Consider the following 14,960-nt stretch of genomic DNA (forward strand, 5'->3'; position numbering starts at 1 on the left):
GGAAATCTTTACATATTTTAATTCCTTCTGCTACTAAACCTTTGCAAAACCACAATCCTAGTCGCTCTATAATACAACTAATGTGTGATGCAGAACACAGAGTGGGTTGTCTTAAGATTAATATCCTTCCACTAAGTAAAATAAGCACTTCTCGTTAGTCACATATTACTTACGTTGTTGGCGTAGCATATCATATGAGATTTCTTTAAAGTCTCAGGGGATTAACAAAATTTCAACTCAAATTGCATAAGTTTTTATGACATGTTAATTTAATAACTACATGTTTGGTTAGCTTTCTGCACAGGGGAAAACACGGAGTTTTAAACAATTGTTGTGTGGAGTCTTTATTACAATTCCGATTAGCTATTACGTGTCAAGTTAGTATTTATGGAAATGGAGAGTGTACACTGCCCAGTGATAAAGCTTGTAAGTCACTGGCCATACCATGTTGAAGGCTCTGCTTCTTGTCCGATCAGCAAAGTTAATCAACATTGGATCAGGTCAATGATTGGTAGGTTGACTGCTGGAGACCACCAGATACTGTTGGCATTGGCAATTCAATAGTTTTTTTTTTCTTTTTTATAGAGTGGATAATGGTATGACACACCAGCCAAATTAGTGATCAATCTGTTTAGGTTTTAACATATTTTACTTCATTTTGTTATTCTCAAAGACCAGTGAGCCATCTCTTGTAGGTGGTAAGTTTGACTGGCCTGCCAGGTTGTTTAGGCTAACCTAACTTCATTAGTCAAGTCTAGTGGTCATAGTTACTTGATGTTTCTTCAATAAGGATTCGGAATGTTCACTGTACCTTACAGAATCGAGTTCCTCCCCTATAAGTCTTAATTTTGGAAATTACCTTATTCCTTCTACAGCTTAACCTTTGGATTCCTTCAATTCTTGATATGCTATATGACATCTAGATTGCCAGGCAGAACAACAAGTTTGGAAGCTGAAGCCTTAATGTATCCTACCTTTCACGAAAGTAAATGCTTTTAAAGAATATTGTTTTAGTTTTTGAAAATGGGATTTTATATTGTTTTTAATTTCTGGAAATGTCATTTCATATTGTAAAAGCTCTTTAAAAAAATGATTGGTGTTGTATTATCTCAGCTGGTTGGTTGCATCACATTAACACTTTGGCTGACAGTTAACTTTTGTTAACCTACAAGGTCAGCCTGTAGTTTACCATGGATTTACTTCAGTGTGGTAATTTCTTACGAACATGTTTTTGTTACCTTTACGGGTGAAAAACACCTTAAAGATATATTATTTCTCTTTAGTTAGGAACAATGTTTAATCATAGTGAATGGTTAATTCTCTTGATTAAAGGCATGAATTTCCCTCGTCCATTACATCCCTCAGGCGATACCATTGCATAGACATGTAGATCCTTAGGGAGATACCATTACATATGGTTAACATTTCAGCCATTAACCTCAGCATGTACGAACCACTAATGTTCCAGTAGTATACAAGATCATTGGTAGCACTAGTGTGCTGAAAATCATAATATAAACTAACTTAACCTGGTTTTAAGGTATGTTCTGATTCATCATGATGAATAAGTGTCTTTTTGGCTTTAGCAAAAACATAAATGAATTAAAAGTGTTGTCGATCACGGTAGGTTTTGGGGTACACAATATGATGTCCCTTTTACCTTCAGAGCCAAAAATTATTTTAAGACTAAGAGGCTGTCTCAAAATTTTTTCATATCCCTTCACTAAAACTGGATGAAGGCAGTTCAGTAGATAATGTTTCTTTGGCCAGTAAGAACTACCATTAAATTTAGACAAAATGAAAGGTAGTAGAGGTGGTGTCCATATTTTGTTCTGTGGGCTGGGCATACCTATTTACCTGCTAAGCAAAAATACTTTTGACATTTCTTGCTAAAGATTTGGTCACAGAATCTCGCAAGGAATTAGAACTGAAAGTCAAAATTCTTGAAAGTGAGAAGCTCAGCTACTGATTTTTTTTTTCGAAATCTTTCTTAAGGTTTAGCAACAGCTCAATGGCATACCAAGTAGGCGTTTGCAAAACATTATTTTAAAAAGGCAATCTACAGTAGAGTATTGTATTACAGTATTTCCAACCCTAGTTTAAACTGTTTATCAGAGTAAACTAGACAAGGTTAGTAACCCCTAACCTTTTTGCATTACTTGTACTGAAATTCATCCCCCTTTCATTCAGTTGTGCCCCACCTCCAACAGACTGTTGGAGTCGGCAAAGTGAACATCGAGGAGATTCATAGAGATAAATAGGATTTTAATAATGAATCTTTATTTCTGTACTCTCCTTACTTGGTGTAGCAACCTCGGCTCCTTAACATTTACTGTTAAAGGGCTCTATTCTTTTCTTAAGAGCTTATATTTATTGAATTTAATGATAAAAATTTTCAATTTTATGGTCAATTGAACCGGGCTTCTGGAGGAGAAGCAATATGAACATCAGGTGATTATAGAAAAAAGAAATTTTGTTAGTAAAATTCCATTTTTGTCTTGCATTATATTAATGTCGTACAACAATTGTGCGGTATAATGTCAATACAGCTATTAGCTTTTCTTTACGATTTAAAGAGCTCTCCTTATCTACCATGGCTCTTTAAGAGTAGTTCTGTCGTTGCTCAACAAGTGGCACACTAGACATTATTTGAGTTCTCAGCATTCACTCGCTAACTGTCCTCACGTTATAACCTTCTACCTCACCTATTCTCTCGTTTCCTTCCTTCTACATTGCTGTCAACCCTATTATCTTTTACTTAGTGCAGCTGCGGAGTATTATTCCATTTACCTGTAAATTAACCATTAAATCCCGTAGATTTATTGTAAGAAATGAAGCGCTCTAATCTATACTGTTTGTGATGGTAAGGTCTTAGGGGAAAAATTCGGAGTGTTTGAGGGTGTTGTATGCCTTGTTTAATTGCGTTTGAGATTGTGTTTTCATCCTCTAAATTGTTGAAGCCATAGGTCATAGTATCTTGCTTGCTTGCTCATCCCAGTGACTGAAATACATAAGCCTATATGAAATAGTCAAAATACATAGATATAAAATGCATATAATGGGAGGATGCTACTTTCACATATGATGATTGTATGCTAACTGTCACATGCTGTGCAATTTATCTACCTCTTTGTCTATGGCTATAGCCTAAGTATGATTGAAAGGAAAACTTACTAACGGGAACTTTATCGTTGTCACGTGAAGAGAACTCGCTCTCCAGATCAGTTTGTGTTCTTGAAAAGATTTATGTAATGAAACAAGTACCAGGGAGTTTATCATTTACTATTTGGTCTATGAAAGCACACAAGTATAGGCTCAAAGCCATTAAATAATTATGCCAACAATGAAATAAATAGACAAAAAAGACTAATGTAGGAAAACCGTTTTCTATGGCGGTATAAAAGAAAATGGGAAGGAAAGGATTAAGAACCTCCAAGATATGGAAGCTATAAATTCAACCTCACAGACACTGGCAAATTATGTGATGGCTGCTCCGATGGAATGAAGCTAACGACACTAGTGCCATCAAAGAAAAAAGCTGCTATTGAATGGTTCTGGTATCAGTTACTCATTAAGATAAATTTACACAAAATAATGTCACTTATTCCCCATTTCATTCTTTCACTTCATATCACAATCTTTAACAGTTCTCTCTCTCTCTCTCTCTCTCTCTCTCTCTCTCTCTCTCTCTCTCTCTCTCTCTCTCTCTCTCTCTCATTTTAAAATGCAAAGAAAAATTTAATTTTTAAAAAGTAATTTTTTCATAATAATCAAAACCAAATAATATTAGCACAAAGATGCGCTTAAATTTGCTGATTATAACAGGATATTTTTGGTGGAAACTTTAACTGTTTTGATTTTTCTCCTCTTCCATAATATTATCGACTCGTTTTCTTCTTTCTCTTCAGCCCACAGCACTGATCTTCGTCTGGCTCTATTTCGCTTGTCTTTGCAGGGTTGAATGAAGAATAGACTGTCTACTAACTGCTGTGACCAAATTATCCTGTTCGGTAAATTTCATTATTTCATGTTTGCCATCGTTTCGATACTTTGCTTTAGCTGTGCCTTAGAAAAGTTATTATGTTTACCCAATTGGTACTTCACAGTTTTACCGTATAGAGAATATCATGAAGCAAATGGTCTTTATTTTCTCTATTCTTTTCCATCTGTAACCAGTGAAACTTTTTTATTTTTCATTTTACTTTCCCAAATTTTTTACCATATATGTTAGAGAAGAGTCTTTCTCCGAAGTTAAAATCCAGGAAATATCAGAAGAGCAAGTTAGATACTAAGAATATAGGCTAGGCACCGTAATATAGAAAAAAAAAAGAAAATATCCTTGCATTTTTACACGCATACAGAGAGAGAATTTTTTATATTATTTGGTAGCTTTCGGTCAAGATCCGTGAAAGGAAAGAGTAAGATAAGGGAACAACTCTTGGGAACGACATTGATGTACACCCGCATAAAAGGAGCACCATATCGTGGACGACGAATACGTCGACAATGATAACCATAACGATGATAATGAAAATGATGATGATGACGGTGAAAATGACCAAAGAGGTTCACTGTATTTCTTAACAAAACTGTGACATCACAGTAAACTTAATACATACGAATGAAGTCTTTTATCCATAAGGAATATTTTAAAGATTCAAAGAAACAATAATAAAAAAGAAAGTTTTCGACCCCCTATAACCCCAAAATCCTACAGATGGTCAAGTATTTATCCCTCTGGAAAGGATTACTTTCATCCAGACAATCGTAGAGGTGATTCACCTTCAGGCAGTCCGTCTTGCTCAGCATGATTCTCTGCCCGATTTTGACCCCTTCCACTTTCGGTACGATCGTCGGTTTGTCACGGGGGGAGTAACTGTTGGGGTAAAGGAACAGAGATACGCGTTAATGATGCTTTCAACGAACAAATAAATTAACATATTTTTCACCTTTAAATAACAGATAGGATGTTACCACCATAATCATTATTTTCATCAGACGAATAAAAAAAATGATTCTTATTTAAATTAGAAAACAGGAACGGAACGAGAGAAAATATGCCTTATATAAATTTTTATAAGACTAACACACATTTCACATGATATATGTCTATAAATATATATATATATATATATATATATATATATATATATATATATATATATATAATATATATATATATATGTATATTTATATGTATATATATATATATATTATATATGTATATATATATATATATATATATATATATATATATATATATATATATATATATATATTTATATATATATATATATATATATATATATATATATATATATTCGTACAAAGCTTGTCTAGTGTAGAGTAAGTATTTTATTCATTTATTTCATTTGTGTATTTAAGAGGTGTATAGCCAGCATTCAAGATGAGTTCCTCTCTTGTAGGTTTAAGAAATTGTATGTAAATTGTATAATGCATTTTGTTGTATTTTTCATTCAAGTCAGTATATGTAAATTTCTTTTATTTTCAAGAATTAACTTTGTATTTCATGTATTTTGATACAAAGTCTTTTGCAATCTCGATTAAATGTGCTGAACAAACCATACGAGGTATGAATGAGGGCATATGTAATTGTTTTATGTTTTCATGAAGTATTGCTTCATGTTTGTGAGAAATTACACCATTGTTATATTTGCCATGTGTTTTGGAAGGGTCTCGAAAACCCCACCATTAGTTTTATCTTTTTTTTTAATGTTTGAGAACGGAGGTGGGCAGAGTTAGTTGAGAGAGGGTTACTTTGCAAGCAAGGCTCGTTCCCCTGAATTTTTATCTAGTAGGTAACTTTGCCGTCGCAAGGCTCAGTCCCCAAGCTTCCAGACCTGACCTAGAATAATCTAGAATAATTAAGTCAATATATATGCATCCCAGGGATGCATAGCTGTAGAAGAGAACCAGCCTGTCCTGTGTAAGAGCCAATATCCTCTCTCTCAAGTACCTAGAGTGTGTCCGCTCGAAAGTGAACAAGTCTTTACCCAACATATATCGTGTGTAGTATGTTCAAATGGTAGAGAAACTTCAAAGATGATTCAAAACTCATTGTTTTTTTTGTAATTGCTGATACTATATAAATTTTTTGTAATTGGTCCTGTGAGGTTTGTGCAAAAACCTGAAGTGTATTTATTTTGGCTTAACTATTCGATTACTTCATGTGAGCTAAAAACTTGTAAGTCTATCAGTTACTTTATGTAATATCTCTAAGAGTTTAATGATTAGAGTGTAAAAGGTTAACTATTTTCATTAATTATCAAGATTAAATATTTGTGTAAAATTTAATTTCCATTGAAACAAGTGATTATATAATTTTCAGAGTGTGTGTAAGTGTATATTGCCATAGCTCTGGCTTCCCTTCGAAACGCATAAATCTTTCACCTTTTTCAGAGTGTAATATTTTCTTGTCTTAGTCTAGGTTTGGTGCAGATTTAATATTTCGAGTCAAGTGATTATATAATTTTCAGATTGTAATATGTTCTTGTCGTAGTCTAAGGTTTTGTTCAGATTTAATATTTCAAGTGATTTATTTTTGTGTAAATTCTTTCAAAGTGTTGTAATTTTTATAGAATATATTTATTTTTGTCAAGAGTGTATTATTTCGATCACTAGTGTTTTTTTACAGAACTCTCTCGTATCCCTGTTTAAGAATCAAAGTAAGAGGTTGTTTTGAATAGTTCTTAATAATAATTACCCAGTTTGTTTTGAGTGTACGTAAGAGACCCTTGGATATTCAGTGATTTTATATATTGCCGACTGGGAGTTGTATGATTTTATCAGACCTCAGGTATTATTAAAGTGTAACAGATATATGTAAAAACAGGCTTGTTTGGACCTTGGGAAGTTGTGTAACTTGCCAGCCGTAATATATAATATGATGTATATTTGGTACCCAGGACCATATTATATATATATATATATATATATATATATATATATATATATACATATATATATATATATATATATATATATATATATATATATATATATTGCGTGTGTTTGTGATTAATTGATTTATAGGTAGATATACAGATAGGTTACGTTTAGTATGTCATTTGATATCTTTTTTCCTGCTGTTCACACCTCCATCCAGATGGAAAGTGGCACATTTGTCCCTTGTGGGGCTTTGAGGCTAGAATGATTTAAAACAAGATGCCACTTCGTTTTCTATAATGGTTCATATATATTTATATATATATATATATATATATATATATATATATATATATATATGTGTGTGTGTGTGTGTGTGTGTGTGTGTATAATCTTTTGACTCTGATTTACAGCTAAATTAATTGGTGAACAGTAGGCCGGTTGATGCCGATCCCAAGCCTAACAAACGTGAGACAAGAGCTGTAGCGCACTGGTTTAGCGACTATGGCTGGTGATTGCATGTTATTCCAGATGCTATTTTAGGTTTATCTGGTGTTGTGCTGGCAAAGGCTTTAGTTCTTAGATTGGCTCGTAAAGCCTCATCCATTTACTTATATGGAGAGAGAGAGAGAGAGAGAGAGAGAGAGAGAGAGAGAGAGAGAGAGAGAGAGAGAGAGAGAGATATTTAAGTACTTTTGGATCCTCAGAAGAGCTTGAGACCATATCGGCATAAGGCTCTTCCTATTTTAGAAGAAAAGCCGATTACTCTTTTCTTGCCCAGGCACAAGTGAACAAGATAATTAAGAAACCAAGCAGGAAAATACTACTAAGGCATGGTGTGAAGTTCAAACTATTTGCGGATGACACAATTTTACTTCTCAATAAATGATATAAATGACACTACTGAAACTCCAAACCGAATCCTTGATAGTCTTAGAGAATCGATGACAATTGAACAACTAAAATTGAATGAGAACAAAATTGAGTTCATGGTGATGGGTAAGAGAAACCGCGTGAGAAGCTTGGGAGATAATCAAATGAACATAAATAATGACTCGGTGCCGATTTCTAGTAAAGTTCGTGATCTAGGTGTATCTCTTGACTGTAACTTCTCTCTCAATGCCCAAATGAGTAATGTAGTAAAAACTGCTGGTTATCATATAAGAAATATCGCTTCTATAAAAAAAAAAAGTACCTGGATGAAAATTCTGTAAAGAAACTTGTGATAAACTGTGTAATTACCAGGATTGACTACTGCAACTCCATCTATTACAATTTACCAAAAGTACAACTTAGGATATTACAAAACATAATAAACAGAGGAGCAAGACTGATCAAAGGTGTCCCACTTAAAGAAAGGATCACCCCTATACTATGGGATTTACACTGGCTGCCGATTAAAGCGATAATTGAATTTAAGATATGTACAATAACGAGACATCCGAATGATGGAAGACATTAAGGCTTTCAAGAGGAAACTGAGGACTTTCGTATTCCATTAGTCGTATGACAGTGACGAATAAACAGTAAATGAGCAATACGTGATATGAAACCTTGAATACTCTGAGCGAACAAGATAAAACGACAGTGGAGGTCTTGTAGAGAGTGGAGTTCCACTGGTGTATGGGACCGGAAAAGCAGCCGTCAAAGTAAAGTAAGTAAAGAAGTCGCTCTACAAATATTAAGGATGCAATGTACAACTATTGAAAGTAATAATGGATATCGGCTTCTGGAGAAACTGAAAAGGGAGGAGAATTTCTAACCATATGGTGATACTCACCTGAAAAAGTGGCTTCCATAATGCATTATGGAATTGTAGTCGTAATCGAAGCTGAATGTTGCATTTAATTCGCTTTGTTTATTGAAGTTGTGGAGGTAATCTGGAAAAAAAGGAACAATTCGATGAATACTATAAATCATAACCATTTTCCTCGAACTTTTCGTTACATTTAACATATAACAATCCATGGCTTTCGTTTTTGTCTGTTTTCCTTTAGATATCACTTTTGGAAAGTTACCGTTAGTGCTTAAAATTGGTTGCAAACTTCTTCGACTTGGGATATAATTTTTTTGGTAATTCATGTAGGTACTATATACGTATAAGCATATATATATATATATATATATATATATATATATATATATATATATATATATATATGTACATATATATATATATATATTTATATATATATAAGGTTTCTGGGCTTATATATATATATATATATATATATATATATATATATATATATATATATATATATATATAAAGGTTTCTGGGCTTAAAAAAATTGTTTCGTTGTGAACAGTAGAATACGTTTTGAACTAAGTTCAATAATTCACACATCATTGTATCTTTGGTTAATGACAATCTTTTTAGAAGTACCTTTCAAGTTATCCTAGAAAAACCGTAATTAATCATAAAAAAAAGAAACTCGTGGTTTCCTGACTTAGATAATGGGTAAAGTTTAGTTATCTTGTCCTATTTTCGGCACCTAGGATTGATAACTTAGTGTTTCAAAAATGTCATAACTCTTATGAAAAAACATACGCCGTATATTGCTAATTCTAGATAATATAAATAGCTTTTGCTATTAAATTATTAATATCTCCTGGTAATTTCTTTTATGGATACAATGAAATATGTGTCAGAGTTGGAATTTTGGTCCTTTATATTAGCAAAGTAATACAGTGATAAAGTCATTGCAAGAAGCTGTGTGCTCTTAGTTATTCATACATATTTAAATTAAGAAATGTTCGAATTGATTTACTCATATATTGATGAAAAAAACAACAACATAGAAATAGGTATTAGATAAGTATCAGCATGGAAAACGTTACCTGGAATAACATTTTCTGTGATAACTGTGACGTGATCGTCCCTATCTGAGCGAGCTTGTTCGTGGAAGACCCCAAGGGCGTGAAGCAGCTCGTGGATTGGCTTCCCGACGCTGCCAAAGCATCTCGGAGACCGTTTATCTGGTTGCCTCAAAGAGACAATCTGTTGCCCTCCCCTTTTTCCTATGTAAGACCAGCATCTGTCGGGATACATTAATGGATTAAAAAGTATTCTGGAACCATTACAAGAAGAGAATGATATATTTTAGGAACACTAGTAACATTTGATTGCCAATCATTGGATAAATACGATTAAATTGCCAGTTGTAAAATTTTGAAAATATGGTAACCCTAAGGTCTGTCTTTGAGATACGCTGAATGCTATACCATAGCTTGATCAAATTCAGGATGAAAACTCGTTAGACAATTGGAAAGCTCTAAAACTTCTAGAAGGAATATTTTGTGAATGAAAACTTTTCAAGAATTCTGCTATTGAAACAAGAACGGGTCAATCTTGCTTGTATCTAATTTGTGATGTAATGGATAACATATAAATGCCGCACTTTAAAGATTATGTATAACAAAGTTCTCACTAGCTATTAATAATAATAAATTTATAACAAGTCACATTTATTTTTGTTAACCTACTATCCTGAAATTTCTTCCTCAGAGGGTAGTAAATGTGAAACAAAGGTTTAGATGGTGACAATGGGGACAAATCCTCTATCTGTGCCAGTTAAGGGGTCCAAAATCTGCCTTTTTTTTTTCCTGATGCCATTAAAATATACTAAGATGCTCTTGTTACATACCCCCACAACATGAACAGAGAACGTTCCAAACATGACTTTATTCCACCTGTGTTGGTAATTTGGTGGAGATACGAAATTCACTTACCCGGCTGGCTGTTCCACTGGCCAGATGAGAAGGTAATCTTTGGCTTTCCCGTCCCAGGGGACGAAATTGATGCAAGTCATGAAGTTTAAGGTTGAAATGGCTCTCTCTATTACCAGCCTCTCATTAGGAACTGGCAAAAGATAGAGAATGGTTACTACGTATGGTTATGTACATTGTGGTTGCACCTGATATTCATATTCATATATCAGTGAATAAACTTCATATAACAAAGTTACTCCCCAAGTCAAGTTAAGAAAAAAAAAATTGTTTAGTTTGGTTATTTGAATATCCACCAGAATCAATTTCATTTTTGATTAAGAAATATGAATCATAAATATGTAAAAGAAAAAATGGAATAGAAAAAGATGATTTTGGGAAAACCTACTCACGATAGAGGGAACTGATGACAAAGGGAACGGTGCCGTTTGTCCATTTTCTCTCGGGAAAGACATCCCACTTTAGTCCAACTCGCGTGTGAGCCAGAAACTGTAACAAAACAGTCATAAGTGTACATACATACATATATATGTGTATACATATATATATACATATATATATGTATATATATATACATATATATATATATATATATATATATATATATATATCATAATAATAATAATAATAATTATAATTGCTTCGATTTATCAATTTCAATTTTCCAAGATTAAATTATAAACAAATGTATTCCCATTGAAATATTTCATAACAATATAATCATATAGCGCATTTGACGTCAGGTGAAAGAGTTAGAATTGAAGACAATTAGTTAATCGACTAAATGAATTATGGTAGTCTCGTCGGTACAAATTTGTAAATTTCTTTATGATTCCATATTTTCCAATAATTTATTGAGGTGCCTTCAATTAAAAAATTTTAACTTGCATTTGCTTAAATGAATGCATAAAATGCTCTTATGAAAAAACTGATAAAGACTGTTTTACCTCTGGGCCTAATCCAGCCATATCTCCTTGGAAGAAACCAGGAGTGACTTCGGAGTCTTGGTGATCTTGGAGTAGCAAGGTCTGAGATTCAGGCGGGTAGTCCAGCACTGGAACATGAATATGTGTTTAGTATTTGTAGAATTTCACTAATGTTTTTATATACACCAAAGTTTTTAACATTTTTGATGCTCCAAGCTAACAAAAATATTTTAGATGAATAAAAAGCTATTCTTACGAAGCTGGTCTAGCGTTGAGTAAATAATTTATCTATGTATTTCATGTGTGTATTTAAGAGGTAAATAGCCAGCTCATAAGGTGAGTTCCTCTCTTGTAGCTTTTAAATTTTGTATGTAAATTGCATTTCAAGTCAGTATATGTATATTTACATTATTTTTAAGAATTAACTTTTTATTTTGTGTATTTTGCTACGGTCTTAAGTAATGTCGATTAAGTATGCAGTAAAAATCATATAAGGTATGAACAAGGGCTTATGTAATTTTTTTATGGTATTGCATCATGTTTTTGAGAGATTATGCCCTTCTTATATTTGCCACGTGTTTAGAAGGTTCTTGAAAAACCAGAGTTATTTTATCTTCATATTATTATTCCGAGAACGGGGATGTGCAGAATTAGCTGAGAGAGGGTTACCTTGCAAGCAACGTTCGTTCCTATGAATTTTTATCTAGTTAGTAACTTTGCCGTCACTAGGCGCCGGCCCCAAAGCCACGAGAATAATGTATTTAGAGGAATCTAGAATAATTAAATCAATACATATGTGCCCCTAGGGTTGTGTAGGGCAGAAGAGATCCAGCCTTTCCCTTTGTAAAAGCCAACCACATCATCTCTCTTAAGTACCTCGAGTGTGTGTCTTCTCCAAAGTAATTAAATTTGTGCCCGACATATATTGTGTAGAGTGTGTTAAAGCGTTACTACAACTTTGAAAGTGATTTTGAATTTGTGTTTTGGTGAGTACTGGTATTGTGTAAATTTTGTAACTGGCACTATGATATATACCGTATTTCCCGTGTCATAAGACGCACCTTTTTGCCTGAAAAATTACCCCAAAAATCACCCTGCGTCTTAACACTAGGAAAAATTTGTATAGGGAAGTTTGACAACCCTCAAACACCCAACTAATCACTTACAAATACTCACTCAATAGACATAAAATAGAAACCACCAATTATCATTCATATGTAATAAATATAAATATTTGCAAATGCTTCGTTTATTATAGTGCAACAGCAAGTTATGTGTTTTGGTAATCAGCTGATGACTCGCTAACTCCCTTCTACAAGCAAACAACTAGTGTAGTGGTCTCCTAGCAGACGATGCTATTACAGTACATATTAGTTGTTTATGCAGTATTTATCTATTTTCTCATATTTTGTTGATATTTTGTAATAATGCAATATTTTGATAATGATTTTGTTGCCTGAGTTCCGAAATAATACAAACAAACAGTTGCTGAATACGACCTTGGAAAAAAAAAAAAAAACCATTTCACTGTTAGTTGAGTGCAGTGTTACCAAGTTAGCAGAAAACTAGAACTAGAGTCACATACAGTGGCAAAACAAGTCCAACTAGAGGAATTTCAAGACTTCTTTGAATACTAATTAGGTTTGTGAGAAAATGTGTAGGCTATATGATAAATTTGGAAAATATTACTGGAATTTTACTTCTTTACCAAAATTTGATTAACATTTGGCAACACTGCTTTTATGTAAACAACACTTGGAACACCAAACAAGTAGTTGTTGTGGCAACTACGACTGATTTCAGTGGTTTCTTCTATTAATACGAAAATAAATTGGGATGACTGGTGTTCAACTAATTAATATTAACTTAAGCTTTTGCTAATATACCTAAAGTAAGAAAATTTACTGTGCTAGACAAAATCTCACTAGAGTGTCGGGCCAGGAATTGCTACTAGGAATTGTAAAATCTAATTTTTTTTTTCCAAAAATGCTTTGCTAATTCAAGGGTGCGTCTTACCACTTGAAGCGTCTTATGACACGGGAAATACGGTATATAAAAATGTGAAGCATACTCATATTTGTACTGCTCACTGGTTAAAACTTCATGTGAGCTAATAACTCGTAAGTTTATGTAATTTCTATAACAGTTTAATCATTAGTGTGTTACAGGTTAACGATTTTCATTAATTATCAAGATTGTGTGTTTGTGTAAAATTTAATTTCCAGTGAAACAAGTGATTATATGATTTATTGAGTGTAATATTTTCTTGTCTTAGTTTAAGGTTTTTTTAGATTTAATATTTCGAGTCAAGTGATCATATAATTTTCGTAATTATTATTATCTTGTCTTAGTCTAAGGTTTTGTTCAGATTTAATATTTCGAGTTGAGTGTTTTCTTGTCTCAGTCCGAAGTTTTGTTCAAATTTAATATTTTGAGTCAAGTGATCATACAATTTACATAAGTATTATTTTCTTGTCTTAGTCTAAGATTTTGTTCAGATTTAATATTTCGAGTCAGGTGATCATATAATTTGCATAGGTACTATTTTCTTGTCTTAGACTAAGGTTTTGTTCAGATTTAATAATTTGAGTGATTTATTTTTGGAGTAAATTCTTTCAAAGTGTTGTAATTTTTATAGAATATATTTATTTCTTTAAAGAGTGTATTATTTGGATCACCAGTGTTTCTTGCAGTACTCTCTCGTAACCCTGTTTTTTAATATTCAGTGTTTTTATGTTTCCGTCTGGGAGTTATATGATTTCCTCAAAGCTCGGGTATTCATTTTTTCAAGTGTAACAGATTTATGTAAAAACAAATAGGTGAGTTGGAACTAGGAAGGTTGTGTAACTTGCCAGCCGTAATATATAATATAATATATATGTTTTTGGTGCCCAGACCTGGGACCATAATATATATATATATATATATATATATATATATATATATGTATATATATATATATATATGTATATATATATATATATATATATACATATATATATATATATTATAAATACATACAAACACGTACGCAACCCGACAAAAATGACGGATATTGGAGTGGGAAGGCATATGTAATATATATATATATATATATATATATATATATATATATGTGTGTGTGTGTGTGTATATATGTATATATATGTATATATATACATATATATATATACACATATACATACTGTATATACAACCCCTCCCACTCCATCCCGTAACCAAGGGAGTTACAAATTCGGGTAATGTCATTGGGGGTGACCGGAAAGAAATGTCTGTATTTATATATGTGTGGCAAGACACTTGATCTTTATATATATATATATATATATATATATATATATATGTATATATATATATATATATATATATGTATATATATATATATATATATATATATAT

At 32.5% G+C, this 14,960-nt stretch overlaps 1 protein-coding gene and 1 pseudogene across 1 annotated transcript in view; one reads left to right on the plus strand and one right to left on the minus strand.

The window, feature by feature from the left end:
- LOC137642174 (hatching enzyme 1.2-like) overlaps positions 1–14,960 on the plus strand; it is a 458,262-nt pseudogene that overhangs the window by 334,609 nt on the left and 108,693 nt on the right.
- Positions 3,267–14,960, minus strand: part of LOC137642173 (hatching enzyme 1.2-like) — a 55,752-nt gene continuing 44,058 nt past the window's right edge. The window contains exons 3-8 of the mRNA XM_068374718.1: positions 11,583–11,689; positions 11,028–11,124; positions 10,639–10,768; positions 9,748–9,944; positions 8,687–8,786; positions 3,267–4,876 (exon numbers count right to left, since the gene is read on the minus strand). Coding sequence (XP_068230819.1) covers positions 4,696–4,876; positions 8,687–8,786; positions 9,748–9,944; positions 10,639–10,768; positions 11,028–11,124; positions 11,583–11,689 — 812 coding nt within the window. The 3' untranslated portion in view covers positions 3,267–4,695. The remainder of the gene's footprint in view (positions 4,877–8,686; positions 8,787–9,747; positions 9,945–10,638; positions 10,769–11,027; positions 11,125–11,582; positions 11,690–14,960) is intronic.

Source organism: Palaemon carinicauda, chromosome 6, assembly GCF_036898095.1.
Source record: "Palaemon carinicauda isolate YSFRI2023 chromosome 6, ASM3689809v2, whole genome shotgun sequence".
Taxonomy (NCBI): domain Eukaryota; kingdom Metazoa; phylum Arthropoda; class Malacostraca; order Decapoda; family Palaemonidae; genus Palaemon; species Palaemon carinicauda.